Source organism: Podarcis liolepis, assembly GCF_965112155.1.
Source record: "Podarcis liolepis genome assembly, chromosome: 10".
NCBI lineage: Eukaryota > Metazoa > Chordata > Lepidosauria > Squamata > Lacertidae > Podarcis > Podarcis liolepis.
In genome coordinates, this window is record NC_139562.1 from 53,498,033 (window position 1) to 53,525,513 (window position 27,481).

Genomic DNA, 27,481 nt, shown 5'->3' on the forward strand with positions numbered 1-27,481 from the left:
ATGTTGCGAACAGGCCTGCAGAACAGATCCCGTTCGCAACCAGAGGTACCACTGTATAAGGTGATCTTATGTTTCAGTGTATTACACAGCACCCATTTCTTCTCAAAACTGATTGCAGATAAGTGATTTGGTGAAACTAATTATGTTATCAAAATACATATTTTGGGGTGCAGAAGCCAGTTTCCTAGACTGCACATTATTAAGGATCTCAGCACAAAGGTCTGTTCTTGGGATGCCTTGCAAAAATGCTTTAAGTGAGAACAATGGTATGAAATATCCTTTTTGCATCCTGTAAGTGGAGTTCTGGGCTGTCTTAGCGAGGAATTTTCAGTAAACCTTCTGGAAAAAAATCTACTTGCAATTTTGCTGGAGTATTTCTTCACAAAGGAAATCCTGTTTCATAATGATGTATTTCTTGTAAAACATGAGGAGGTTCCAAAGAAATAGTTGATGGCTGATAGTTGGTACTTTAGTTTCTTTGTAAAGTCAGCATGGTATTAAAAATTCAGCATGAAAAATTGATTTTAAAAAGATGGATTGTACCTTGATCATTTCTTGTTGTTTAGTTAATGTATGCCTTCTGTGATGTAGAAGGTGCAGTATATGCTACTTATTTCCTAGGAAATATTCAAAAATAATTGCTGACAAAAGCCACTTTACAGGTTGACTCAGAGGTATATCTTGCAACTTGAATGTTAATATTCTAGATGGTTGTGCATAGCTACCCAGTAAAGAATTGAAAGGAGGCTAGTCAGAGTTCGTAAAAGTTTGCATTGTTATTGATACTGTATCTTTATGGCTTAATAAAGACATTTTCAAAAACCAAAATGGAGGACCTGTTTCAGAATATGTATAATACAAATTTAGGCTAATTTACAGAACACTGGAAACATTTGTAAACCTGACAAACTCTCCTCAAGCTAGTGGTTGCATAGATTTGGCTGGCAATTCTTCTACAATGAATGTATTTGATACTATATAGTCCATATCGTCTAAGGTGTTGATGGATTTTTAGCATGGCACAGGAAATAAAGAGATGACTTCCTGATTCAAACATAACTTTTACCCTCCATAGTATATTATAAATCCAGCTTGACAAAATATTTCACAGTTCTAAGTATCAAGTCCAATGAATGCTTTAAGGGATAAATGAAAAATTCAGACTAATACTAATCTAATAGATTCCCTCCCATTTCCTTTGCACGTTCATCCAAGGGAGCCCCATGTTCTGCTATCAAAAAACAATACATTTTCCAACCCTCGCCCTTGCATGAAACGAAATTGCATGTGGATACTATATTGATTTTGAAAGGAGCATGGTAATTTGTATTTCATTTTGAACATTGTTTATGGGATGCTGTGTGGAGCAAATCCCAATACGGTTTTTTTCATAGCAGGTTCCTGTAATAGATGATCGTACCAATAGTCCACCCTAACATGTTCATGCACACGCACATGCACACACACACACACAAAACATATATATTAAGGGCACCGTCTGTCTTGAGAGACAGTGGAGTGTGCCTTTGGGGTTGAAGTCAAACCACTGTGTTAGCAGCACCAAAGTCACATCTCTAGGGCTGGAGATCCTGGGCTGCCCAGACAGCAAGACCCCAAGCCTGTGATACGAGGGTGATGATGATGATGATAAAGAAAGAAAGGAAAAAGGTAATTTTTATTTATACCCCGCCCTTCCCGGTTTAAAAACCGGGCTCAGGGTGGCTAACAGGAAATATAAAACATTGATTAAAATGTGACTTAAAAACAGCATAAAATGCAACATAAAATGCAGCATCAATATCAATAAAATTCAAATATTCAGATATCATGGGGGGGACGGGACCCAGTCAGTAGACTTCAAATGATCACTAGGGCTAACTGGCCAAGTTGGTCCTACTAGGGCCAGCAAGGAGACCAGGGAAGAATTTAAATGTGGGGTCCCAGAAAGGGTTTCTTCATAGAAGAGGAAAGGGGAAAAGGGAATAGAGGATCAGGCTAATTCAAATTGAAGGCCAGGCGGAATAGCTCTGTGTTACAGGCCGTGAGGAAGGAGCTCAAGTCCTGCAGGGCCCTAGTCTCATGGGACAGAGCATTCCACCAGGTCAGAGCCGTCACCGAAAAAGCCCTGGCCCTAGTAGAGTATAGTCTGGCTTCCTTAGGGCCCGGGACCTTTAAGAAAGAGTACTTGGCACACTCAAAACAATAACTGTGTAAATGTTTATTATTATTCTGTTATTATTCTGATGGATAGAGTGCTTGTTAATTGTTTTTATATTGTATATCTAGGTATCTCAAATTCTTCATGGAGTATTTTAATTTTATTCAAGATGTAAAAAAACTAATTTGCATATTCAAAATTTAAGTAGCTTTTCTGAAATAAATAACAACACAAACATTGTGCACATATTTCCAACTTCACAGGTATAAATTATTTAAATCAAACTCAAAATAACCCACATAAATTAAGTATGTCATTGTTTGAACATACTTGTTTGATTATTGCATTGCATTGCTCATTTTTTTGCACTTGTGCCCTCATATATTGAAAACTGAATTCTGCCCATGGTGCATTTCACAGTCCTTATAGCTGTTTATTAATTAGTGTTTGAAAATAGTTTTAATTTGTTTGAAAATTGTGTGTCTGTGTGCAATGAAAAGAAGTCTGTCTATATAAACACAGTTCACAAAATATATTCAAGCGATACTTTTTTGTCAGCTGGAAATTGCAGCAAGTTTGAAATCAGAATAAGAACGTGTGTAATCACTTCGTTCCAAGTCTCCAAAATTTTAGTAATAAATACATGTTAAATTCCTGGAACTATTTTATGCTATCTACTAACCTTACAATTAAATTACTGTGTAAAGTTGGTTAAGTAACACAAAAGTTATTATATTAAGGTGTGCTTTATGAAGAGGCCAATGACAGTACTGCAGTGAAACATGCTAATAGATTATATGCTGTAGCAATATATTGCCTTTTTATTGCTTTTCCACAGGCAGCAGATTCATGTATAGTTATTACTGGCTACATTATCTGCTAGTTTTCTATCAAAAGTGATTCATTCTATTGAATCATTAATCCAATACTTATCATTCTTGGTGAAAATTTTCTAGTATTAACACTGTATAAAAGATTGACCTAAATCCACTGGTTTTGCTGCACTCTAAGAACGTTTTAACCATGGAAGAACAGTATTTCTTAAGACAGTTTAAAACTATTCATTGTGGATATTTAACAAGGTAGCATTCTATGTTGTGAGATACACACACACACACACACACGAGTTGGTGACCAATGCCATCCTGGATTTAAGCTGCTGAATGTTCATAAATCTAGTACTGGAAATATTGATGTGTATTGAATTAGTTACTGAATAACAAGAATAAAATTTTGCTCATATATAGTGCAAAATGGGGGCTTTTGTAGCAGCACATGGTCTGTTTAGAATGATATAACAGACACTGAATGTTCACATATCAAACAAAATGCCATCTTTCTGTAGAAAAGAGGTGTCAAAAAGTTTCTTTGTACCTTTAACGCATGTGATTATGTAGTACAAAATGCAGAGTTTGTAAAATTTCTTGAATATACAGGCAAAAAATGAATAATTCAAAACAACTCATAAGTTCTACATTCTATTGTATCTTTTATAACGCAGGCAGGAGATAGCATTGTGTTCCCAGTAGAGCTGAATTTGCACAAGTTACACCTCTGAAAATGCCAGATGGTCTATGGTCTACTTTTCAGAGCTGTCACATATGTAAAGATTTGAAAGAAAAAAAAGAAAGACAGCTGAATGAGAGCAGCGGATCATTAAAGGGAGAGTGAAAGTCCCTGGGTATCACTGTGTTTTAAGAAAGCATTGTGTCATTCCCCGCATTACGCTTTTCTTTTCTTTAAGATATACACAACCTTTAAAAATAAGGTAAAAACATTGCTGTTTTAAACTGAATGGTTGTGGCTTAATCTTAAAACTGTCAAATGCTTTTTATTCTTTATACTAGAATGCAGTCATATGGTTCCTAATTGGTTTCAAGTGTATTTTAACCATAAGATTCAAGTCTCCCTAGTGAAAAATTATCAATAAAGTTAAAATAAATTTAAATTGGTATAACTAATACATTTGGGGGTTTTATTCACTTTTGATTTGACCTACATATCATATGTGAATACTCTAAAGCCAGTCAGCTAAAAAGTTGTATGTTAATGTTACTGAAATAAGAGTACTTTGGGAGCAGAATTTATCTCTTGATCCTAGTAAAAATAATAAAATGAAAGTAAAACAAATAACTTTGCATGGCTAGACTTCCCCAGGACTTCGTATTGCCCATTAATTGGGAAAATAGGCCTGATGTTTTAAGACAGGGGAGATGATCATGTGTCATGTATTGTAATATGATATTGAAATGTAAACAATTGCAAACAACCATTTCCAGTTCTGCTAGATTCTAAAGGTCATAACTGTCAATTCTAATAACTTTGTCATTTAGATTTACAGAATTCTTCCTATGTTCTCTCTTCTTATTTATTGACAAAGGATAACATATTTCCCAACAGCTGACAATTGGTGAAGCATAACATTTTATACCTAAGAATTCCAAATAATGCATCTACTTGCCAGACTGTTAAGTGGCAAGATACTTCCACATCCCAGAGATGATTACCTCTTTATCAATACCTACATAGGGTGAAAATGGAACAAGATCAAATTAGTCTTGCATAGAAATGGGGAATGTTGAGTTTTATGCCAGTGGTTCGGATAAGTTGTCTCTGCCTATGCACTTAAAGGGAGTATTCGATATAAAAGCTATTGCATTTTAAGTTCCTACTACCACCTTTGGGGATTTCCTTTTGTCAGTGAATTGCAAGAGTACTTGTGATCACTGGAGGTACTTGAAATGAATTTATACTTCTATGATTGAGTGGAGCTTTGGTGTTGTGTCTTTAATTCTAAAAGGCTGGGTCGACCCAAAAGGTTTGAATTAAATAATAAGTTATCAGCCTTGCTTATAAGAGCAAGAGAGTGTGTGCTGCTTTTTTAAAAAAGAAACAAACTTCCTGCCTGACCACACATATCTAGTTAGCCATGAGGCCTGAGAGAAAGACAGAACTATAGAGCTTCACTGTTTTTTAGCTTAGAGGCATGTCCTGTTTCCCATAAGCAACCAGGCAAATGTTTATTTGCAGGTCTAGTTATTCTGACAAATATTATTTTTTCCTTTTCCAATGTTTTAACTAAGGTCATTTTGACATACTGTGGTATAAATGAGGTTTTTATGTTTTCAGTAATATGTGTGTGTGCTTGTGCGCTAGAAGCAGAGGGTCACTGTGATCAGCTATTGCTTTTGTCCTTATGGTAGTTGAAAACCCTTCTTCTCTTGAAAAATCAAAGGCTGCTATTACTAGGAGGATGTTGGGCAACATGGAGTTCCTATAATCCCCGTTTCCTGTCAGAAGTACCATTCATTGTTTTTTAATTGATTTCCCTCCACCCCTTACAAAATCCCACCATTTGACTCAGGGGTAGGGTCAGCAATGGACAGTGTGGTGTGACTTATCTGACCTTTCTCTTGCCTGAGTCAAGCGCACCAACTCAATGAGGCCGAGGTGTCTTTGCCCCCCTTCATATCTGTTGCAAGGGAGTCGGGGACAAAGGAGACCAATATGCAAGCGACAGTGCAAGTATCTTTTCCATATGTCACGAGATTGTTCCACATAAGTTCTTATATACTACTGATATACAGTGGTACCTTGGTTTAAGAACAGTCTGGTTTACAAAATATTTGGTTTACGAACTCCGCAAAACCGGAAGTACAGCGGTACCTCGGGTTACAGGCGCTTCAGGTTACAGACTTCGCTAACCCAGAAATAGTACCTCAGGTTAAGAACTTTGCTTCAGGATGAGAACAGAAATCATGCAGCAGCAGCGGGAGGCCGCATTAGCTAAAGTGGTGCTTCAGGTTAAGAAGAGTTTCAGGTTAAGAACGGACCTCCAGAACAAATTAAGTTCTTAACCCGAGGTACCACTGTAGTGTCCCGGTTTGTGAACTTTACCTCGGTCTAAGAATGGAATCTGAACGGTGGAAGGGCACTGGCGGCGGGAGGCCTTGTAAGGTTTACGAACGGTTTCAGTTTAAGAACAGACTTGTGGAACGGGTTAAGTTCCTAAACCGAGGTACCACTGTATATATATTTTCTACTGGTATGTACTGAATTTCCCCGTCTATAAGACACCCCCATGTATAAGATACCTCCTATTTTGGGGGACTCCAATTTAAGAAAATGGGGGGAGATACTATCCGTGTATAAGACGAGCCCAGATTTTGAACATTATTTTAGAGTAAAAAACAACAACAGTCATACACAGAAAAGTACGGTATATATTTTCTTAAACCGGTCAGTTACATTGATAACCTCTTAACACAATTTAGAGTTGCATTGTCTTCGTGCTTTATGAAACTTTTAAATTGTCTACTAAATCTGGGCTGTAAATTTATGCTATCTGTGTTATTAGGACTTCTCATTCCTTTGTGTCTTTTTGATTTTTTAATTATTATACATGGTAGTTTTAATATAATGTTGATGCAAGGCTGCTTAGGGAATATGGGAATAAGTTTCGTTGGGCCAGAGACTTCACCTGACCAAAATATAACTGCCCTTTTATATATGAAAGTACAAACTAACAAGTCATGTAAATATGATAGGGTATATAAAATAATCAAAACATAAAATTAAGTTATTGGTATTGTTATTTTATTATTTATACCCCACTCATCAGTCACTCTGGGCAGCTTTCAGCACATATAAAAACATAAAATACACAACAGATGACCAACACTGAATCAAATTAATTATCTGGAAAGCACTTGGTGAAACAGAAATGTTTTCAGCAGGTGACAGAACACCATAGCTGTGGGTGCCTCTCTTTAGTTCAACAGGAACGGTGTTCCAGAGTATTGATGCCAGTCTAGTAATAGCTTTAGTTCACATATTGATGAGTATAAGCGGCTATATATTAAATCTATTTTTAAAAATATTCATTAGTTACCAGTTTGTTTCTGGCCATTTTTAGGTATTTAAACCTCAAAAGGATCTGGGGCCTGAATATCTTAAGGAGCGTCTCCCCACCCCCCCACCCCCCAGAGCACCACAAGCGTAAAAAATGATAATGCCCTGATCTAAAAATGCATATTCTGACATTGATTTTATACAAAATAAAGAGCAGACTTTAGATGGTAGCTGCATGCTTCTGTTTAAGGCGGGCTTCTGGAGAATCATCCAGGGTTCGATTTGCTGTTAGCAGAAGTTGGTGTTTTTTCCATCATGTTTTTCTTCTCTGCCTTTGTCGACCAGCTGTTTTTGTTTTACTCATTGTGGGTTTTAGCATCATTGTTTTAATATTCACCAGTGGTTCCAATTTTATCTAAACGGCCATGGGAACTTGCTGGCTAAAATGCAACCCAGAAATGCAATAAATAATGTGGGTTAATTTTCAGTCCAGTTTAGAGAATCCTGCTTTGACTCAAGATATTACATTTTCTCTGCTTGGCTTCACAGCTCTTAAGATTTATATTGTTTAACATGGGAATCCTCAAAGTATTTTGTTTTTTTAATATAAACATTACATGTCCTCTATTTTATTATAGCAAGCAGTACTTAATAAATACTTAACATTTGTGTACAGCTGTCAAGTGCTCAAAGCACTTCACACGCATTATCTAGTTGTAATCCTTATAACAGCCCTGTAAGACAAGACAGTATTGTTATCTCCTATATTGCAGACTAAGTTTGGGAGAGAGTAGCTTGCCAAAGGCCACATAGTGAGTTCAGGGCAGGGTTGAGATTCAAATTGGGAACTTCCTGGCTTGCAGCTCAGTATCTTTAAAACAAACAAATCTTTCATTTTAAGAAAAGAGTTGACGTTCTTATAAATTCACTTATCTTCCAGAAAGCATGGCAATGGTGAACTGAAAATCCTTTCTTAACTTACATACATGTAAACAGTAAAGGCATTACTTAATAGTCTTGGATACTGTGCTCACTTATCACTTAAGACCAAACTAGATGGGATGTGGAAATATGTATCTGGATATTCCAATCTGTTATCTCAAGAAAGGAGTTGGGGAGCAATAGTGATGGAGAAACTAAATTGGTGTAGGGCTGTGGCATTGGAGGACATGCGGTTTCAAACCTTTCTTCTGATCTAAATTCCTCCCCCTGTTCCCCCATGATACTTGTTTCACTAGGGGGGAACACACACACACACACACACACACACACACACACACACACACACACACCTATGTATCTATGCAAATATGGTCATTTTGGGTAAACAGTGGTATATTGGGGAAATGTTGCAGGAGAGGGTTAACCTGGTCCATTGCTTACTGCTTTTGTGGTGTGTGGTTTTTTTCAGGGGGAAATTTAGGGTGTCCTTTTTATGCATCTCCCAAGTTCCTCTGGCTTGGTCCTTGAGTCCATACATCTTCCATTTGCCCTTGACTTTCAAGCTCAGTCCTCTTCCTTTTCAGGTTGGAAATGACACTGAAGCTGAAGACAACATAAAAATAATGCCCTAAGGCTTCCCAGGCCTTCAGTGTGTGTTTGTGTGGATCTCAAAAAGGAAAGGAAAGAGTTTCTTCTCCATAGATATGTGTTAAACCACCGTCTCTTTTTCTTGTTCTTTTTAAAGCACAACCTCAGCGTTTGCCACAACCAAATGCTTCACCACTGGAAAAGTGTAAGGAAGAAACAGGCAAAATACAAATACAAAATGGCCATACCGGGCTGAGTAACGCAAGTGGGATGCACAATGGAGTCAAGTGTGGGGCACCAGATAGCAGAAAGTTCTCGGCACCTGTTTCCCAAAAAATGCACAGAAAAATTCAGTCCAGCTTGTCTGTCAACAGTGGAAGCAGCAAGAAGAGCTCTGCATACTCTCACAAGCCAGGCTCTTCACCCGAAGGTAAGCTGAAACCTTATAAATAAACTGAACACAGAATAACCAAAAGCCATTCCCGCTAATAATTACACAATCAGCTAAAAATAATTGAAGAGCACGAGTCGTGCTCCAGAAGCAAATAGAAATCATTACAACAAAATACAAGTTACTTCCCCAAAGGAAAAGATTAAGTATTTGAAGGAAATTGAAATGAGAGATTTCCTGCTTTCACAACATTTGTGCACCTCACTGTTGATCATATCTGTAGATGGAGAAGCTCTGAATTGCTGTTTGGCAATGCCATCACATATACAACACGGAGGGGAAATGATTTGACTTGGGACAGGGAAGGGGAACCTGATGAGCTCCAGGTATTATAGACTCCAGTTGTCCCTGACCATTTACTATGCTGGTTGAGGCTCTTGGAAGTAGAAACCCAACAACCAGCTGGAACTCACTGGAACTCAGTTCCAGCGCCTCTCAGGTGAGCGCCATTGCCATTATAAGAGAACAAGGGAGGCGTCCATGGTGAGTTCCAGCACCTCTTTTATAAAAATAGCACTACCAACAACATATGGCGGCTCACAGAGGCTTCATTCACAATGCAGTTTATTAATGTAGTTCAATGCAGTTTAGTCACCTGTTGCAGAGCCTCACACCCCATGCCATTGGCCTTACCCCTCAACAAGCGATCTTGCAGGGTCCAGTAGAGGCTCATACTACAGAATCACCCCTCTACTCAAGAGCTGATGAGCAGATGGGTGGATCCTGGTGTGTGTGATGCAACCAGTTGCTTTCCTTAAAAAAAAAAAAGCGCCACTGTGGAGCTTCAGCACCACCCCCACCCCCAATTGCCTACTCCCCATAACAACTGTGGTCCTGCAGGGTCCAGGTAATTCCCCCCTGCCGCTGCCCTTAACAAGTGATCCTGTGGGGTCCAGGAGAGGCTCCACAACTGGATTTCCTTAAGGAAAGCTAGTTGTGGAACCTCACACCCCCAGGATCACCCACTGCCCATAACAGCTGTGATCCTGCAGGTTCTAGGTGAGGCTATGCAAAAGGCTTTCCTCAAAGAAAGCTGTTTGTGGAGCATCATCCCCACCTTGTTGGATCAGTCCTGGGCTGGAGGTTGGGTAGGTGATGTTTCACAAGTAGCTTTCCATTAGGAAAGCGGCTTATGGAGCATTACACACACCGCAGGATAAATTATTCTGCTTATCAACTCAGAGGTGGGATCCCAGTTTTTAACTTTCATTTCAGACTGCAGTTCCCACTGGTGTGAATGAAATTTAGAACACCATGGGAGTATGCCAGTCCTGCAGTATAAAAGGCACACAATAAAACAAAACACAAATTAACCCCATGGGTGAATGCATCCAGGTTCCTCACCCCTCTCTTAAGAGATTAGCAAATACTTCAGTATGTGTTTTGGCAGGCTTTTTGTCAATGAAATTTTGTCATTGAAAATTGTATAATACATTTCTGAGCAGCCTGTATGTGCTGTCCAAAAGGTATTCAAAACCTAGGCCAGTGCTTACATTACCACCATACTGCTATAAAGCCAATACATAATTTGCACATACAAATGGTTTTCACTTATTTCTCCTCACTGTACAGTACATGTCCGTTAAGTAAACATATTTCATTTCTGTGTGTGTTGCTGACCACAATTACTCTAATGGCCCCATGGTTCCTGAGCCTATTTTAAATCTGCTGCTCTCCTATTCATGACACTGCGATCAGCAGACTTTGCTTTATCTGTTAAAACAGAAACTGGTAGATTCTCCTATTTTTTTGTTGGTATTCAGACACCAATTCATGTCAGGTATCTGTCTCACTGTGCTTTAGGGAATCAGTTAAGAGAGGTTTAAAGGCCCAAACGCGCCTGTTTAGAGATACAGAATATGAAGTGTTTGCATTGTTACAGACTAATTCCTGTGAAGTAGGATAAGAGGCTGAAACAGAAGGGTAGAGCAAAGCAGGAAATACATTTTGGACCCAATCAGCAACTGCTCTGTGTTAGAAAGTGTCCAGGTGAATTTTAACAAGCTTAAATGAGGACTTTGTAGACTTTTCTCCCCAATTTCTTTTGCATATCAGTTTATAATTTTACATGGTCTGATTATGGTCCAAGCTGCTGCTTTGTCTTTTACCAGTCATTCCTGACTTAGCCAGCCATGGCTAACGTGCTTGGGCTTGTAATCCTTGCAGTCCTGAGCTGTGTTTAGTTTTAGGAAGTATCCCCTGGCCGTATTAGCACACTGTTTGGTGGAATGAAAAATCAGGAACAGAGGCCAAATAGAGTCTCTTATACAGACATGAAAATGTATTTCAAGAAGTAATTCCTGGCAGTTTCTTGGAACCTAGATTTCCATAGATGAATAACTGTTTACGTCTAATACATACAGATGTTTTTACACTGCTGTTACACGTCTTCTAAATTTTACCAGTTTGTAGGGGCTTACTTTGTCAAAGCCATGATTTCACTTAGCACTACTAGTCTTCATAAATCAATTCTTTCGTCTCTATACATTCAGAAATTCTGAACGGTGCAGTCCATCATAAACAGCACCATTTCATTTTGTAGATTGGAGACCACATTATTTAACGTTCCCTCATAGCATATTCCCTTTTCCCAAGTGTAGAAAGCTTGCCAGGGAGAATGCTCTAGCCCTTATATTCATCATTATTGGAAATTCTTGGGACAGCTTTTATGCATTGGAGTCCCTAACTTGCAGCCTGAGATGTTGTAACTTAGGAAGCTCCGTGCCATACAATATTTCCGAATATGTAGATTGGCTCTAATTTCTGTACGTTAAATGGAATATAATGTTGGGCTGTATAGCCTGTGATCAAAATCTCTTTAAATTTGGTGTTCTGTTAATGTAGCCTTTTGAAGGAGGAAAGAACGTCGTTTGTCTCTGAACAGGTGTTAAATGTTACCATTGGAGGGTAAAACTAACACTGCAAAGAAGGATGTTAAGTGTGACCCTGAAGGGGCATGAAGAGCCAGCCTGCTCTTGTTTGAGAACGCAAGTGTCCTACACACAAGTAATGCATGACTAGGACTCTCATTTGTTTAGAAACACCCGGTTTCAGCTCCTGACATTTATTCTCAGCTTCTGAAAGCTGTGCCATCTTATTTCCTGTATCTGTCGCCTCTCTGAATTCTTTTGCTTCTGTGCCTAACTTCCTGCACCATGCCAGTCTGACCTTCTTGAATCCTTGCTTGCAGGGTTTCCTGCTTCCCCAGCACTCAGCTGAACAATTTTAAGTTTCTCTTCCTTGCTTCTCTGGCAATATCCCCAATGGCACACTCATTGGAGGATTGTGTCCCTGGATGCCAGACTATCCCATCTACTTCAGTTATTTTGTTTAGAAAACGTTGTTTTAGGTTGTATAGTGCTTCTTCTTTTTTAAATACAGACTGCTGTATTTTAATAGATGTTAGGATCCCTGTCAACAATGTTTCTGTTGGGGCATATTTTTAATGTATCTTTGTTTTTGGCTACTCCTTCCTGGCTTGAGCATTTATCTTGCCACACTAGTTGTTTAAAATTAGCTTAATTTTTGTGGCCAAGCTGTATTGTCATCTTTTGTATAGGTGGATGATGCAGTGGCTTAATTCAGCAGATTAAAACTGACACGGCTAGCATTTTTCTTTTTTAAAAGTGCAACTCTGTTTGACCTACAGAAAAAAACAAGTTACAAACTACACCAGCATGTGTTTAAACCTGTATCTACCCCAATCACTCATAAAGCAGGAGGTCCAAATAAAGGGTGAATGGGCTGCACAGGTACAGAATGTGGGGGCCAGCATGCAAGTTGTCCCCCCAAACACCCACTTTTTCCTATATGGGCTCACTTTTGGTATGGTAGCTTTGCTTTTTCTGATACCAGAAAAATGAGAGTCTGCAGTAGAGATAAGCCATGAACATGGTAAGGCCTGAGCATCTTGTAACTTCCAATTCCAATGTGATGTATACAGATCTGGATTTAAATAATTAGATCCCCCCCTTTTTTTTGGTATCATTTGAGCTTCGGTTTTCTTTGGGTCCTGCTACAGTTGCATCCCAATTCTGAAAAATGTAATTTTATTTAAAAGGTCACATTTTAAGAATACTGAATCTTGTTACCAACCTGCTATTGATCAGTTTCTGAACTGGTGGTGGTGGTTTTTAATGGTGCCAACTTATGGACTAGTACACTGTCACTTGAGCATGTAGGGGGGGTTAATCAGGGTTAACTGTGCATAACAGAATGTTTGTGTTCTTAAATATGTTTGTAAAGGGAATTAGAAAGACATATATTTGAGTCATTATTTTTAATTTTTGAATATTTAATCAGCGTATATAACATCCTAAGATGTTCTTGTTGGCTGTTTTGGCTGTGGCTTGACTTTTTAAATTGACATTCAGAGTTTGCCCTTGGCCTTCACCATGCCTATGTCTGGTGTCTATATAAGTCTTGTATCTCCTGCTGGGACTTCTGTTCCACTCTCTGCGGGGCCTTGAGTAAAGCCTTGTTGAGGACCTCAGCTGCCACTTTGATAGTGGTTTTACCCGTTTGATTCTTGCTGTGAGAGAACAGAGTGCTTACAGGTTTTCTTTGAATTTCCTGATCTCTCTCTGAATATAGCTGAAAAAAATCTGACCCAGGTCAGCATTTTGTAATTGAACATATTTGTCATAAAAGCCTTTTGTAAAGGTTTAGAAATTGGCCTGTCAGTTCCAAACATGGAATTGTTTATTGTTTAACAAAATTATGCAGTTTGTTGTTAAGACCTCTTTCCTAAAGAATAGGAAGGTTGCCAATGTCACACCAGTTCTAAAAGTTGCTTCTGTGAGGAAGCAAAAAAAAAAAAATTAAAGGCCCATGATTGGGCTAATGTCTGTTCCAGATAAATTGATGGGAAGTATTATTGAAAGTAGAATTTATAGTAAACATATAGAAGAACAAGCTCTTGCTGAGGAAAAATTAGTATGGCTTCTGGTGAAGAGAAGTTCTTCCCTACAAATAATCTTTTAGAATTCTTTGAGGGTCTCACCAAATATCCAGTATGATGATGATGATGATGATACACACACACACACACACACACACACACACACACACCGGTATATATGAATGAACTTCCCAAAAGCTTTTCACAAAGTTTCTCACCAAAGACTCCTAAGTTAACCTTGCAGCAATGGAATTGGTGGAGTTGCCTTATGGATTGGTATCTGGTTAAGGAACAAGAAGCAGAGGGTACAGATAAACTTTGTACTTCACAGCACAGTGTATTGAGAAGTGGGGTTCCCTCCAGGATTGTAACAGGATCAGCACTTCCTATTAATAAAGATTAGGTGTTGGGTATGAGAAGTAAAATAGCAAGTTGGTGGAATGGCACCAGATTGTTCAGGATGGTGAAAACACTAGTTTACTGTGAAGAGCTTCAGAACGATCTCTCCAAACTGAGCAACCAAAATAAGAAATGATGTTCACAAAATGTAAAGAGATGCACATCAGTGCAACCTCTTTCCCTCAACTTCATGAATAGTGCTGATAATATATACACTAGTTGTTTAACTGCTGTATATACTTAGTTTTTAAAGCTGGGTATTGTTCATCTTTAGTCAACTTGGCATTTTGAATTGTTTATTGTTCTTCTCCTCCCTACCCATATCTTCCACAATAAAATGGAACATTATGCCTTGTATGGATGGATTGCATTTGTAGCTTACCATCTTTCTCCAATGAGTTCAAGGTGGTATACATGGTTCTCTCCCTCGATTTTATCCTTACAACAACTTGTGAGGTGTAGATTAGGCTGAGAGATGTAGTGACTTACCCAAAATTGCCCAGTGAGCTTCATGGCCAGGTGGAGATTTGAACTCTGGTCTCCCAGGCCCTAGTTTGACACTGTAGCCACTACTGGTTCTGTGGTGTAGTTCAGTTTAAAATATGTAAGGGTGAACATATGGATTTTCAACAACAGGTGCCCTTATTCAGGATGACTAATGTGACCTTCCAGATGTTTGGATCTCTAACTCCCATCAGCCAGCCATTGGACATCTTTGGTGGTGGGAGTTTTATTCTATCAGCATCTGGAGACCCACAGGTTAGCCACCTCTGGCCTATAAATAAAGGAAATCTTCATAGTCTATATAGCATAGAATGGTTGTACCCAGTTATTATAAATGTGTGGTTCTTATTACTTTTTAAAAATCCAAAGTATAATATATTTCCAAATGTTTACATAGAATTGGATCATTTTAGGGAACTACTGGATGCTATTTGTTTCATTGTGTGCATGTGGGTACTGCCTTTATACAGTGGTGCCTCGCAAGACGAAATTAATCCGTTCCGCGAGTCTCTTCGTCTAGCGAAGCAACCCTATTAGCGGATTAGCGCTATTAGCGGTTTAGCGGCTATTAAAGGCTTAGCGGCTATTAAAGGATTAGCGGATTAGCGGCAAAAAGGCTATTAGCGTCTTAGCGGCTTAGAAAAAGGGGGGGAGTGAAAAAAACTTGGAACACTTGCAAGACGTTTTCGTCTTGCAAAGCAAGCCCATAGGGAAAATCGTCTTGCGAAGCAGCTCAAAAACGGAAAACCCTTTCGTTTAGCGGGTTTTCCGTCTTGCGAGGCATTCGTCTTGCGGGGCACCACTGTATTCTTGCTAAAAGACACCCCACATACTGCTGTTAACAGTGGCAGTGACAACATTTGCATTGTTGGGAAAATAGAGGCACTAGATCATAAAATCAAATTAGTTGTGTGACTTTTTAGGCAGCTGGTAAGTAAGCTAGGACTAGAGCAGACTATGTACTGGATTGAAACTTCTTGAGGATAATGGTTCTGAAGATTAGCTTTTTGGGTAAAATTAACCATAGTCTAGATGAGCCATCACTATGCTGGTCCTATGTATGTATGTATGTATGTATGTATAACTCTAACTAGTCCCAGCTAGTATGTCTGTGTCATTGCAGGTTGTAGTTCAAAACAATCTGGAGGGCACCAAGTTGGGGAAGGCTGTGGGTAAACAGACAAGAAGGCTGTTTTGTATATGTAATCTTGAAATGGAATAGCAAAATATAGCTGCCTAACCCATGTTAACAGAATGTGCATAAAAGAAAACTTTTTTAAACAATTCACTTTAATACCCAATCAGAATCATTATATTTTCACATTTTTCTGTGTAATTGAGCATGCATAGACCACTTTAGCCATTGCTAATTATCTGAGAATTAAGTGTCTTTATTTAGACCAGTGCCTTATGTCTGTTTACATAAATAAAATGCAATGGCTCTTTTCAGAGCTGAAATGCAGCCTCAAGAAATCAACTAGGGTTTTTTAAAAGTAGTTGTTCTGGATAGCCCCACAAACAGAATGATGTTCATTGTGGGTAGGTGTATGCAATGTTCTTTGCCTTTTTAAAGTTAGATTTCATTTTGAAAGCCTGAAAACTGAGCCAACAATTTTTTTAAAAAAATTGCATTACAGTAGCTGTTTGTCTGCATTCTTCTACAGTCCTTATCTTCATGTTGTTGACATTTTCTTTCTCTGTTTGAAAATATTTATTGCCCTTTAAATAGATTGAGAATTTCCTTAATCTATTTACAGACTAAATGATGATATACAATAACACAATAAGAGTATTTCATAAGAATAAATCACATCTGTGGCTGGAGTCTTCTGTAAGGGAAGGCTTGTATGAAACAGAAGGGTGTCAGCCATATGACAAAACTTGATTTTAAAGAATCAAGAAAGAATTTGTTGTGCTGTTTGTCTCTCTAAGCCTCTGTGAGAACCTGTTGAATGGAATAAATAAAGACCCCCTTTTTGATTTGCATCAAACTGCCCGGATGGAGGGGAAAAATAAGATACACTTATTTTTAAGTGTTGAAGCCAATGTAGCTGTTTGTTCCTCACTGCCCATCCTTTACATTAAAAAAAGGGAGGAAATTGTATTAGATTTATTCAAGTACAATCTCCATGACAACAAGCTAATTAATCCCCATCAATCTGGCTTTGGTCCTCTTCACTGAACTTGTACTCCCCAGCTTCACTTCACATGTCATATCTGCTGAGCTTTGGATGAAGGTCATTTACAGGTACATTTATTCTTCACATAAAGAATCCCATTTAATGCACACAACCACTCTTCTTATTTTACCATCTAGCTTATTTAGTATAGCTCTTCCCCCTTTTTTGTTTCTCATAACCTCTTTTCATGCTACATTCAACCTATTTGCATATTTCTGACCATTGTGTGTAGGAATGAGCTAACAAATGCAAGTAATGCTACTTAAACCAAGATGTTTATGTATTTCGAGGGCAAGCCTTTTAGCGGTTGTCTATTCTTCCCAATAACCCTATTGTCACAATTCCTACATCAGTTTCTTCAATTAAAAAACACATTTTCGTCATTTCAAGGGTGGGAGGCCAAATACACAATTCTTCCCAGTCATTTATCAGATTTCCTTCCCTACTTCTCAAAAACAGCAAAAGAGGCTTAAATTAATGTGAAATACTAGAACAATTAAAATGAAACACGCAGCATGTAACTCTCAATACACTAATAAACAGAATCCACACGAAAAGTGCCACATTTAAAAGGCAACCAAAACATAGCATGATGGGGAGCACCTAGCCCTTTAGATGTTGTTGACTTCCATCTCCCATTAGCCCTGTCCATTTTGGTTGAGGCTGATGGAAGTTGAAGGTCAATGACATCTGAAAGGCCACATGTTTTATATAACATGTTTAAAGTCTGCTTTCCAGAGCAAAGTGCATTTTTTTCTTTAAGAAGAAGAAGGGGAAAATGAGAAATCCCATATACCATACCATACCATATCTGAAGTGAAGGATAATTCTAAAAGGTGGGAGCCAATAGAAAAGTCAGTAAGGGTTTCACAGAGATCTTCGGTGGCTCATATAGATGTTCCCTGAAGGCCATCTTCAGATGCTTTAAAGAAGCTGCAACAGGAAGTTTCTGGTGTATTTTTATTTTGTTTTGTATTTTCTTATTTCCCTTTTTTCAAGCTAAGTGTTGTTTGTTTCATTGTTTGCTTGTTTGTTTGTTTAAAGTGGCAATAGAGGAAGTATGAGTGGCTCATGCTTACTTTCTGTGAGGAGGGGAGAGTTGAGAATATCCTTGGGGGGGGGGATATGTGTACATTTTCTTCCTCCTATACTTGACCTGAAAGTAGTAGAAGAACATCTGTAGTAGATCAATTTCTGGGTTCTACTTTCTGAGATATTTGACAAAACAACCACCTGCATATAGCTGACTTTGTAAATTCTGTAGGGTGACTGGTAGAATTAGGACTGCACTCCTATATACACTCATGGGATTCTGTCCCATTGAACTCAGTGGGGATTACTTTTGAGTAGACAAGTACAGGATAGCGGTGTTAATGAATTAAAATGTAAACCTTATTTCCACCCGTTTTTGTTCCGTTGTCTGAACTGTTCACTACAAGACTGTAAGTTTAACTTGACACTATTTTATCTTAGTACAGTCTGGCTACCCAAAATCAAAAAGATCTGTTCACTTTATGTAGTTTAGAGGCTTGACTCTGCTGTCTTGCCTGTGTCAAATTTTATTTTTCAAGTACAGTAATGCCTGGATTGCTGGTCTCTCCTTCTCATGCATGCACACATGTTTCAAAGAACTGTGAACCTGATTCCATGAGCCCAAGAAGCTTTAGATTTATTTTTCTCAAATATCAGCCCCAACCCATCCAATATCACATAAAAAAACACTTTTTGAACGGTGGGAGTTTCAAAAACAGTTTGTGATACAGCTGAGGGCTCAACAGTTCAAAAGAAAAAACCCTCAAAGTGTTCACTAGACTAGTGTTATGACCCTTTTATAAGCCCAAGCATCTCAGATTCCTCAACCTCATTTTTTTTTAAGTTTGTGAAATAAACTAGATAACTAATTCCTGAAATTCTGAATTTTCTATATAGTTTGATTTTGAAAGTGAATGGAATTTCCATTGCCTTTCCCCACCTAGGCACTAGCTTCTTAACCTGTCCACAGGATATCCTGTGGCTAAAAGGCAGGGTGGAATTCAGTGCAAAACAAGAAATTTAGAAGCTGCATTTCCCCTCACTGATTTTAAATTCAAAAACTTCTGTGTTCTATAACTTGTTGGCTGTCTTTTCGGTGGGTCTGATATCAGCTATAAAACTTGTAGAATGTCTTGAGACAAAGAAAGTGTTTTATGCAGAAAAGACATTAACGTTGGTGCAGGTGATGTCGTGACCTACAAAACCCTCTCCGTGGGCACTCCCCATCTAAATGCAGAGTGGAGAATTTGGGCAGCCTTTGATAGAAGACAGTCCTTCCGATATCCAGAATGGTTGTCTGCTGCTGATTTAATTACTAGATTAAACCCAAGATGAATCTCTGGATGGCTAAGACAGTAAAATGCGCATAGCTGTGTCTTAGAGCATTGCATTAAGTGCAATTAAAAAATGCATAGAACAGACTTGGGAAGTGGTGTGAAAAATTACTAGAAACATATACGTAAAAAATTCACTTGTGGGATAATAGTCTCTCTTTTAAAAGAGTGAAAGGGATGGATTGTATGCTGAGTGTGTAAATGCCACGGTCTGGAAGAACCACCCTAGCTCTCATTTTTCTCTGTTTGCTAGATAAAATTCACTTAGGAGTTGTATTTTGTAGCTTACTGGCTGAATAAGTCTCATCAAATGGAAGAACAATGTCAACACCTTGTTGACATGTTGGTCTATGCTAAAATTAGTTATGGACTGTGAATGTATTGTTCCTCTCAGTGCTGAGCTGATGAAACCTTTGTGCAGCACAGAAGCAGAAATCAAGGAATGTGTGCTATGTATTGTGGGAAGAAAAAAAAGTACCTTCAATTTGTATTGCTCTTCTTTAAAAGTTTTTTCAACGCAAGGGGGCATTTAGAATGCAATTTTAACTTTTTATTTCCTTTTATCTTTCCTCTCTCCTTCAACATGCTGTGCCACATTTCCAAAGATTGCTGTGTTCACTGTATCTTGTCCTGCTTGTTCTGCGAATTCGTCACCCTCTGTAGTCTTGTCCTGGGACAAGCGTCATGTGGGGTCTGCCCGGTAGAAGCCTGCTGTTGCTGCTGTGGAGAAGAAATGGGAGATGACTGCAACTGCCCGTGTGATATGGACTGTGGCATAATGGATGCCTGTTGTGAATCATCAGACTGTTTGGAAATTTGTATGGAATGCTGTGGGATTTGTTTCCCATCATGATAACTTTTTTATCACTTTTTTCTGCTTTCTTAAAAAACATCAACAACGTAACTGGAGAGGGTTCAAGTTTTTGTGTGTTTCTGTGAAATAAAACAACAACCGCTTTCAAAGGACACATTTAGACACTTGCAGCAACCTGGTTCTCTGCACTGTTAACTTGATTTTATAAACAATTGTTGAAGAAAAGCAAACTCATAAGAACAAATGCTTGATGATCTAATTTTCTGTAGTGGGTGGTTGACTGTGCAAAGACCTGCTCACGCAGGTGAAACAACCATTGGTTGGTTGTTCCTGGATAAAGACAAAAGGGTTTTAGCCCTTTGTAGTTTCCTGTTGTGTGCAGGCAGGGGGTTGACAGAGTTTACCACCCCTTCACTAACAAACAAGTTACTAGAAGAGATAGAAAACAGCAGAGTTGGAACAAAGTAACAACAGTTTCATGAGGGCTTTCCACTTAAGTGAATCTCTTGGTGGCAAATATTTGCAATAGGTTTTTTTTTTAACAAAAACAGAAAACAAATACTTTTTACTGTGTTTTTTGTTTTAACAGCAATGTGAACAAATATTTTATTTTCTCATCTGTAGATTTATATAATTTAAGTTTTATCTAAAGTGCATCACGAACAAACTGATTCATATTTTACAATACATGTTTACTAAAAAAAAAAAAACAACTCTAGTTGAGATCAGTGGTGCTTACTTTGCAGTAAGTACAATTGCAACTTTAAAGTGCTGTTCACCCCATCAAGTTACATTTATACTATAAAGTTGACTCACAACTTGCATGGAAGTTACATTCCAGGAAAGGGGCATAAAGTTGAAATCAGGTGCATAGTCAAAACAACCCCGGAACCACACTTGTGTGCATCCCTACATTTCTCAAGCTGGTGCACTGAGTGTGTTTTGCCTCCCATGCAAGGAGGAGAGCTTTTAAGCTCTCAAATTTGCTTACAAAACTTTGGGAAGCTCTCGTGGGGTCATCCAAGATCTCGTAAGAGCTTCCCAGAGTCCAGTAAGCAAGCCTGAGAGCTTAAATGTTCTTTTCACGCCAGGCTTTCTTGGCACAAGTTAAATGTGTGCAAATTTCCTGGCACAAGTTAGATGTGCAAGGTGTGACTTCTCTGTATTTAAGAAAAACTAATTGGAAGTGTGATGACAATTCAGGGAAGTGCCGTGTGTTTCCTTTTGCCCCATCCTTGCGCATAATTTTTTTGGTATTTTTATTTAAGACAGCAAATGCAGAAATGTTGATGTTTCACACAGCAGTCATGTTAAGAATAAAGGGGAACTGGGTAAGACTTCCTACACAGGAAATGCTTCCCAATGAATTGATTAATAAAGCTGATGTTTTTAAGTTTTAAAATGTTGTGTGATTGTTTGATAAAGTATTTGAAGGTATTTAAAGAAGGAATATCATACTATTGTATCTTAAAAGTAGCAGCTTTGTAGTAAACGTTTAAGAGTGAGCAGCACACTTTGGAAATTAAATTTGCCCTAAATAGTTCTCATGGCATAATTGAAATCTAACCCAGTGCATTGACTGACTTCCAGATTTCCATACACTGGTGCTAATTTACTGTGACTTCCAAGAGTTTTTATGTGACTCATTAATTCAGTTTAATTCAGCTACCTGGTTAACCTGATTTTTCTTCGTAAGTCCAAATTTCCCAATGGCCTGTTGGTTTGGTAATGTTTGACCTCTGTCTGTAGGTTATGCTTTCTTGATCCAAACACAGTGGCAACCATTCCTTTTATTGTAACAAATGACCCATGTGTGTGGCAAATAAAAATTCCAGGAAAATGAAAAGTTAAGCCTGAACCTTCCAACACTGATTTACCAATGCTTACTACTGAGTTGTTACTGGAAAAGAAAATGTTAAGAATATACTTGGGTATTCTATGGAGCTACCTGCTTGCTTCTCAATACATTTGACTTGATAATGCAGAAGGAGTGCCTTCCTCTCCTCCTCTGGTAGCTTTCCCCTTTTCTCTTTTGTTGCTGCTGCAACTGCAGGATTGGATTCTGATCTTTCCTCCATTGTACTTCAGAGAGAGAGAGAAAATGTCAGTAAAATGTTATTTTTATAGCGGCATGATTTCATGGATGTTTTAGACATGGAAATTTTTAGAGCAAACAAATTGAGTAGACCAGTAAGCTCCGGGTCAAGGCAGAGGGGGACTCAGTTATGCCTCCTAAAAGTAAGGGGCGTACCTAAAGAGAGAAGTAGCACATAGATTGAATGGTGGTGCCCGGAGGGCAACTGGGAAAGGAGGATACCATGGGGAACAAGATGGACATGTGGTACACTGGCCAGCTTTTGCTGCTGCAGAATTGGCAAATAGAGAGTGATATACACTGCCCTGATCAAGGTTACCCCATTCTTTGACGTAGGTGTTCAGTGTTGCCAGACAAACCAACAACCGAAAACAATATTGGAGCACATTTAGTGAAACAAGCATTTCTGTTTTGGAACTTTTGTTTTTTGTATGCTGCAACCATTATTATATGGCTTTGACTCCTCCCTCCCCCAAGTTATTATGTATCAAGCTTTAATTAATCCAAGAATATTTAAGGAGAATCCAGTATCGCTCTTCAAAAATGAATTACTGTACATATCTGTTCGTACTGTGTTTTCATCACCTTTGATAGTCTATTTGTAATTCGTTTTACCTTATAGAACACTTCATGAGCAGAACTAGTGTCACACTGTTAGATCAAATATGAAAATTATGGGAACTGTACTGAACTCCTCCTCCTAGAATGTGATTTCAGTATTAAAGGAAATGCAAGGGTTGCTTCTATTTTGTTGTTAAAATTTCTAACTACTCCACTATAGCACTTCTTTATGCAGTCTTCAAGTGCAAAATACTCAATAGTGGAAGTTTTCTAGCTTGGGACATATAAAGCCTTCAAATGATTGGGAGTTATCATATGATTATTAACACTTTTTATTCCAAAAATAAAAAATTGTGTGAATTATTTGACATGCTAAATATATCCTGCTACTATGTGTCATAGAAATATTAATGGTGTGTAATATTTATCTCCACAGGGGAGCACATTAGTGAATAGTTTTAAGAAACTTTTTTCTATGTTTAGTTTCTTAAAATTCTTCCATCACTTAGCCTTTCTGGAGCCAACCTTTTGGGAGCCATCTATGATTAAAAGTTAAGCAGTGCAAAAGTGCAGTTAAAGTAACAATTTTCTTGTCATCTAATCTGTCCATTTAATGAAGACAGAGGTCCTCAGTTAATACGGAATTGTGAACTCTTCCATATATATTTTTTTTATAAAAAAGCTTGTTACTTGCTCTATGACCTTTCTGTTAACTGGATCATTTGATATTAAACACTATTTTGAAATAAAGAAATTTATTTTGAATCCTTGCCTAGTACTTTTTATTACAGTTTGGGTTTTACTGCCATAAGTGTGCTGATGGTTGTAGAAAGAAACAGACAGTGCTTTCAGTGTGGCTTCCTGTTACACCCGTTACTGACTATCCTGTTTGCTCACTTTGGAAGTCTTGGATGTTATGAGTGGAATAATTTACCCCTGCATAACATACTGAACTTTGAGTTCCTGAAGAAATAATTTTGGTCACAGTAATTTCATTCTAATTATCTGTAATATGAGCACTAAATGACCAATTTAATCCCCTTTGTAATTCTTTTTACGTGGAATAGTACCTAAAATTGCATGATTGCATTTGAAACATTTACTAAAGTGTTCCTTTTCAGGTTACTAAAACTTTTTATGTCAGCTTAAATATACAGTAGAGAATCCTGTGTATATCTGAAGGAATGCCCTTGAAGGAAGATAGATGAACACATGTTTATTGTGCATGAAGTGCTAGCTAGAATAAGGAAGGTGTGAATAGCCCTAATTTCCTTAATCTCTGTGGGTGATCCCTACCCTGATTTTCCATCTAGGAACAGAATTAGTTTGCTTCAATCTACTTGTGACCACAGTTGTAGGTTTATATGTACCTGAAGGTTTTGAGTCCTTTCGACGCAAGCACTTGAGTTTTTGTACTGACATGATTCTGTGGTTGCCAAAAGCTGTAGTCCACATATTTTCTCCCTCTGTTTCAGTCTTCTGCAGCCATGTACCTTCAAGACATTTCAAACTGCACAATACCCATCAGCTTCAGCCAGCACAGCTGTGATGGTTGGGGCTGAGAAGTTGCAGTCCAAAAAATCTGGAGGAACCAAATGCCACTGACTATTTTCAAACTATATGGTACATGCTTATTCAGTACACTATAAAGGACATTGTTGTCCTGTCCCCGCCCCACCAGTAGCTATTCATGGCTCACTCTGGGACAATCTGTTTAAAGCATAGAATAGAAGACACCTAACCATTGTAATCTATTTATGAATTTGCTTAATGTTTAACTGTGTTGTTTACATTGCATATGCATGGAATGTTTGTTGCATATAGATTGTGTACTAAGATTTTCAAAAAGCTTTCAATGAAGTAGCTCTCCAACCACTCCTGACTTAAGTTTAGCAGTTGTGGAATAAGAGAGCAGTTCTTTAACCAGTTACTGATCCATAAGAGGAAGCAGAAAGTTGGAATAAATAGAGGGATATTTTTAAAAAAGGTGCCCCAAGAAACAGTATTGGGACCAGTGTTTTTTAAACTTGTTAATACATGACCTAGAGTTAGGATTGATCAGTGGGAGAGTCAAATTTGGTGATGAAAACAAATTGCTCAGAGTGGTTAAAAGAAAAAAGGATTGCAAAGATCTTCAAAGGTAACTCCTGAAAGTGGGTGAATGTGAATTAAAAACTACACACGTACATCTATGGGGTGTGTACAGTAAGTGACGGACGAGAAAAAAGATGTTGGGATTGAAAATAAAACTTCCCTAATGATGTAATACAAATCTATGGTGCAACTGCACTTTGAATACTGCACTTGTATAGTTCTGGTTGCGTCACCTCAAAAAAAAATACTGTAGAGCTAGAAAGCTATCAGCATGAGTTTGACCAAACTGTGGGAGGCAGTGGAAGACAGGAGTGCCTGGCATGCTCTGGTCCATGGAGTCATGAAGAGTCGTACATGACTAAACGACTAAACAACAAGAGCTAGAAAAGTTTCAGTCAACATGATCATCTTTCTTCTTTGGCGATCACTCATAGCCGAGTAAGATTGTCTTCCATGAATACAGTCTTAACAGTGTGTCCGTAAGTGACTGTGGAGGCCAATTCTGGTTCTGCACATCCTTCCACAGTGGAGACATAGGTTTCTGGGTGGTAGTTGATCACGGTGAGGATTTGCCAAACGTGCCTTCCTCTTAGCTCATTTCTCCCTTTTATTCTGAGTTCTTGCTTCTTCAAAGTCCATGATGCCTTTGGTAAAGGCTGTTTTCCAGTTGGAGCACTCGCAGGCCAGTGATTCCCTTTTTTAAAAAAAAGTTTTGGCCTTGAGAGCTTCTTTAAACCTCTTTTGTTGTCCAGGGCTAGAACAACTGCATCAGGAGAGGTTTCAACATGTGGGGCTTTATAGTTTAGGGAAAAAGGCAAGTAAGGCATACTTGATAGAGGTATATACTATTATGCATGGTATGGAGAAGGTGGATAGAGGAAGGTTTTTCTCTCCCTTGTGTGGCTAGAACACAGAGTCACCCAATGAAGCTGACAAAACAAAGCACTATATCATGTGTTACATAGTTAAACTATGAGATTTGCTACCCAAGAGTGCAGTGGCGTTCAGTAGATGGCTTGAAAAGGGTTTAGGCAAGTTCATGAGGGATAAGGCTATCACAGCCATCACAGCTGTGCATTATATCCAGTGTTGGAGGCAGAATACCATTTGTTGGGGAGCACAGATGGGGAGAGTACTGTTGTACCCATGGCTTGCTTGTGGGCTTCCCATGGACATCACTGTCTGAACAGAATGTTGGACTAGATGGGCCTTTGGTCTCTGGGATCTTTTATGTGCTTGTGGATTTTGATATTCAAGCTGTCCAGAAGATGATGCTGTATATCCACAGATAGTATTTGATGGAGATGTTGCTGAATCCACATCTGCAATGAAAGTGCAACCTGCGCAATCTTTTGTCTCTTATGTCAAACAACAAACCCTAACATAGTGCTTACAAAACACTTAACTTTTCACTTTCAACACCCGTCATTCTGCTCAGCAGCCAAGACGGATTGCGGTTGGCGATGTGCTTGAGCCGCTTATCTTTGTTGCTCATTTGCATGCTTAGACCAACAGCAATAGTCTCTTTTCCCTGTATCCCAGCAATATAAAATACTGAACAAAGGTAAATAACCTCTTATCCATCAAACAGTCAAGGATCCAGTCCTCTATATTGTGGACTATAATGTGTTGTGTTGCCTCTACCTTTTATGTATCCTTGGCTACACAAAGTAACTGCATTCTGCTTTGCAGTCAGTGAGTTTAATTAGGAAACATTCACTTATTTATATAGCAATTCCTATCCACCACTCTATGGGTGACTTAAACTTTAGAACATAATCATTCTATTCTAAGTTTGGATGCTCTAAAAGAGAGACTAGTCTAGCAATGTTGTGCAAGAGTAACCAGTGCTCCAAACCAGGAAAGGAGCTATCTCATCCTGGCACTTCTAGTGTGACTCTTTAAGAAAGAGGTAAGTGCTTTCTTTCTGTTGTTTTTTAGTCGTGTCCGACTCTTCATGACCCCATGGACCAGAGCACGCCAGGCACTCCTGTCTTCCACTGCCTCCCGCAGTTTGGTCAAACTCATGCTGGTAGCTTCAAGAACACTGTCCAACAATCTCGTCCTCTGTCGTCCTCTTCTCCTTGTGCCCTCCATCTTTCCCAACATCAGGCTCTTTTCCCTGACCAGGGTCTTTCCCGCTTAGAGAAGAGTCTTCTCTTCTCATGAGGTGGCCAAAGTATTGGAGCCTCAGCTTCAGGATCTGTCCTTCCAGTGAGCACTCAGGGCTGATTTCCTTCAGAGTGGATAGGTTGGATCTTCTTGCAGTCCATGGGACTCTCAAGAGTCTACTCCAGCACCATAATTCAAAAGCATCAATTCTTCGGCGATTCTGTTATGAATTGCTAAAGTTTACATGTATTGGCACATGTATTCCCCCACCCCAAACCCCATGGCTGTTTCTCCCCCTAAGGGGAGGGGTGAGGCAACCTTCCATTTCCATGTTTTTTAAAGAATCCAAAGGTTGTATCTCGTGAGTCCTGGTTTGGTAGTTTAATAATAAAGGTGGGCTCTAGCTGTGTATTGATTGTGTGAAGGTAGGTTTCATTTACATAGCAGTAAAGCAGCCCCGATTTGT

General features: G+C 38.6%; 1 protein-coding gene across 4 annotated transcripts in view; it reads left to right on the forward strand.

The window, feature by feature from the left end:
• Nucleotides 1–23,574, forward strand: part of MDFIC (MyoD family inhibitor domain containing) — a 42,201-nt gene extending 18,627 nt beyond the window's left edge. For all 4 annotated transcript variants that reach the window (XM_083463750.1, XM_083463751.1, XM_083463749.1 and 1 more), the window contains 2 exons: nucleotides 8,697–8,969; nucleotides 19,945–23,574. In XM_083463750.1, the coding sequence (XP_083319876.1) occupies nucleotides 8,697–8,969; nucleotides 19,945–20,192 (521 nt within the window). In that variant the 3' untranslated portion in view covers nucleotides 20,193–23,574. The remainder of the gene's footprint in view (nucleotides 1–8,696; nucleotides 8,970–19,944) is intronic.
• Nucleotides 23,575–27,481: the final 3,907 nt, after the last annotated feature.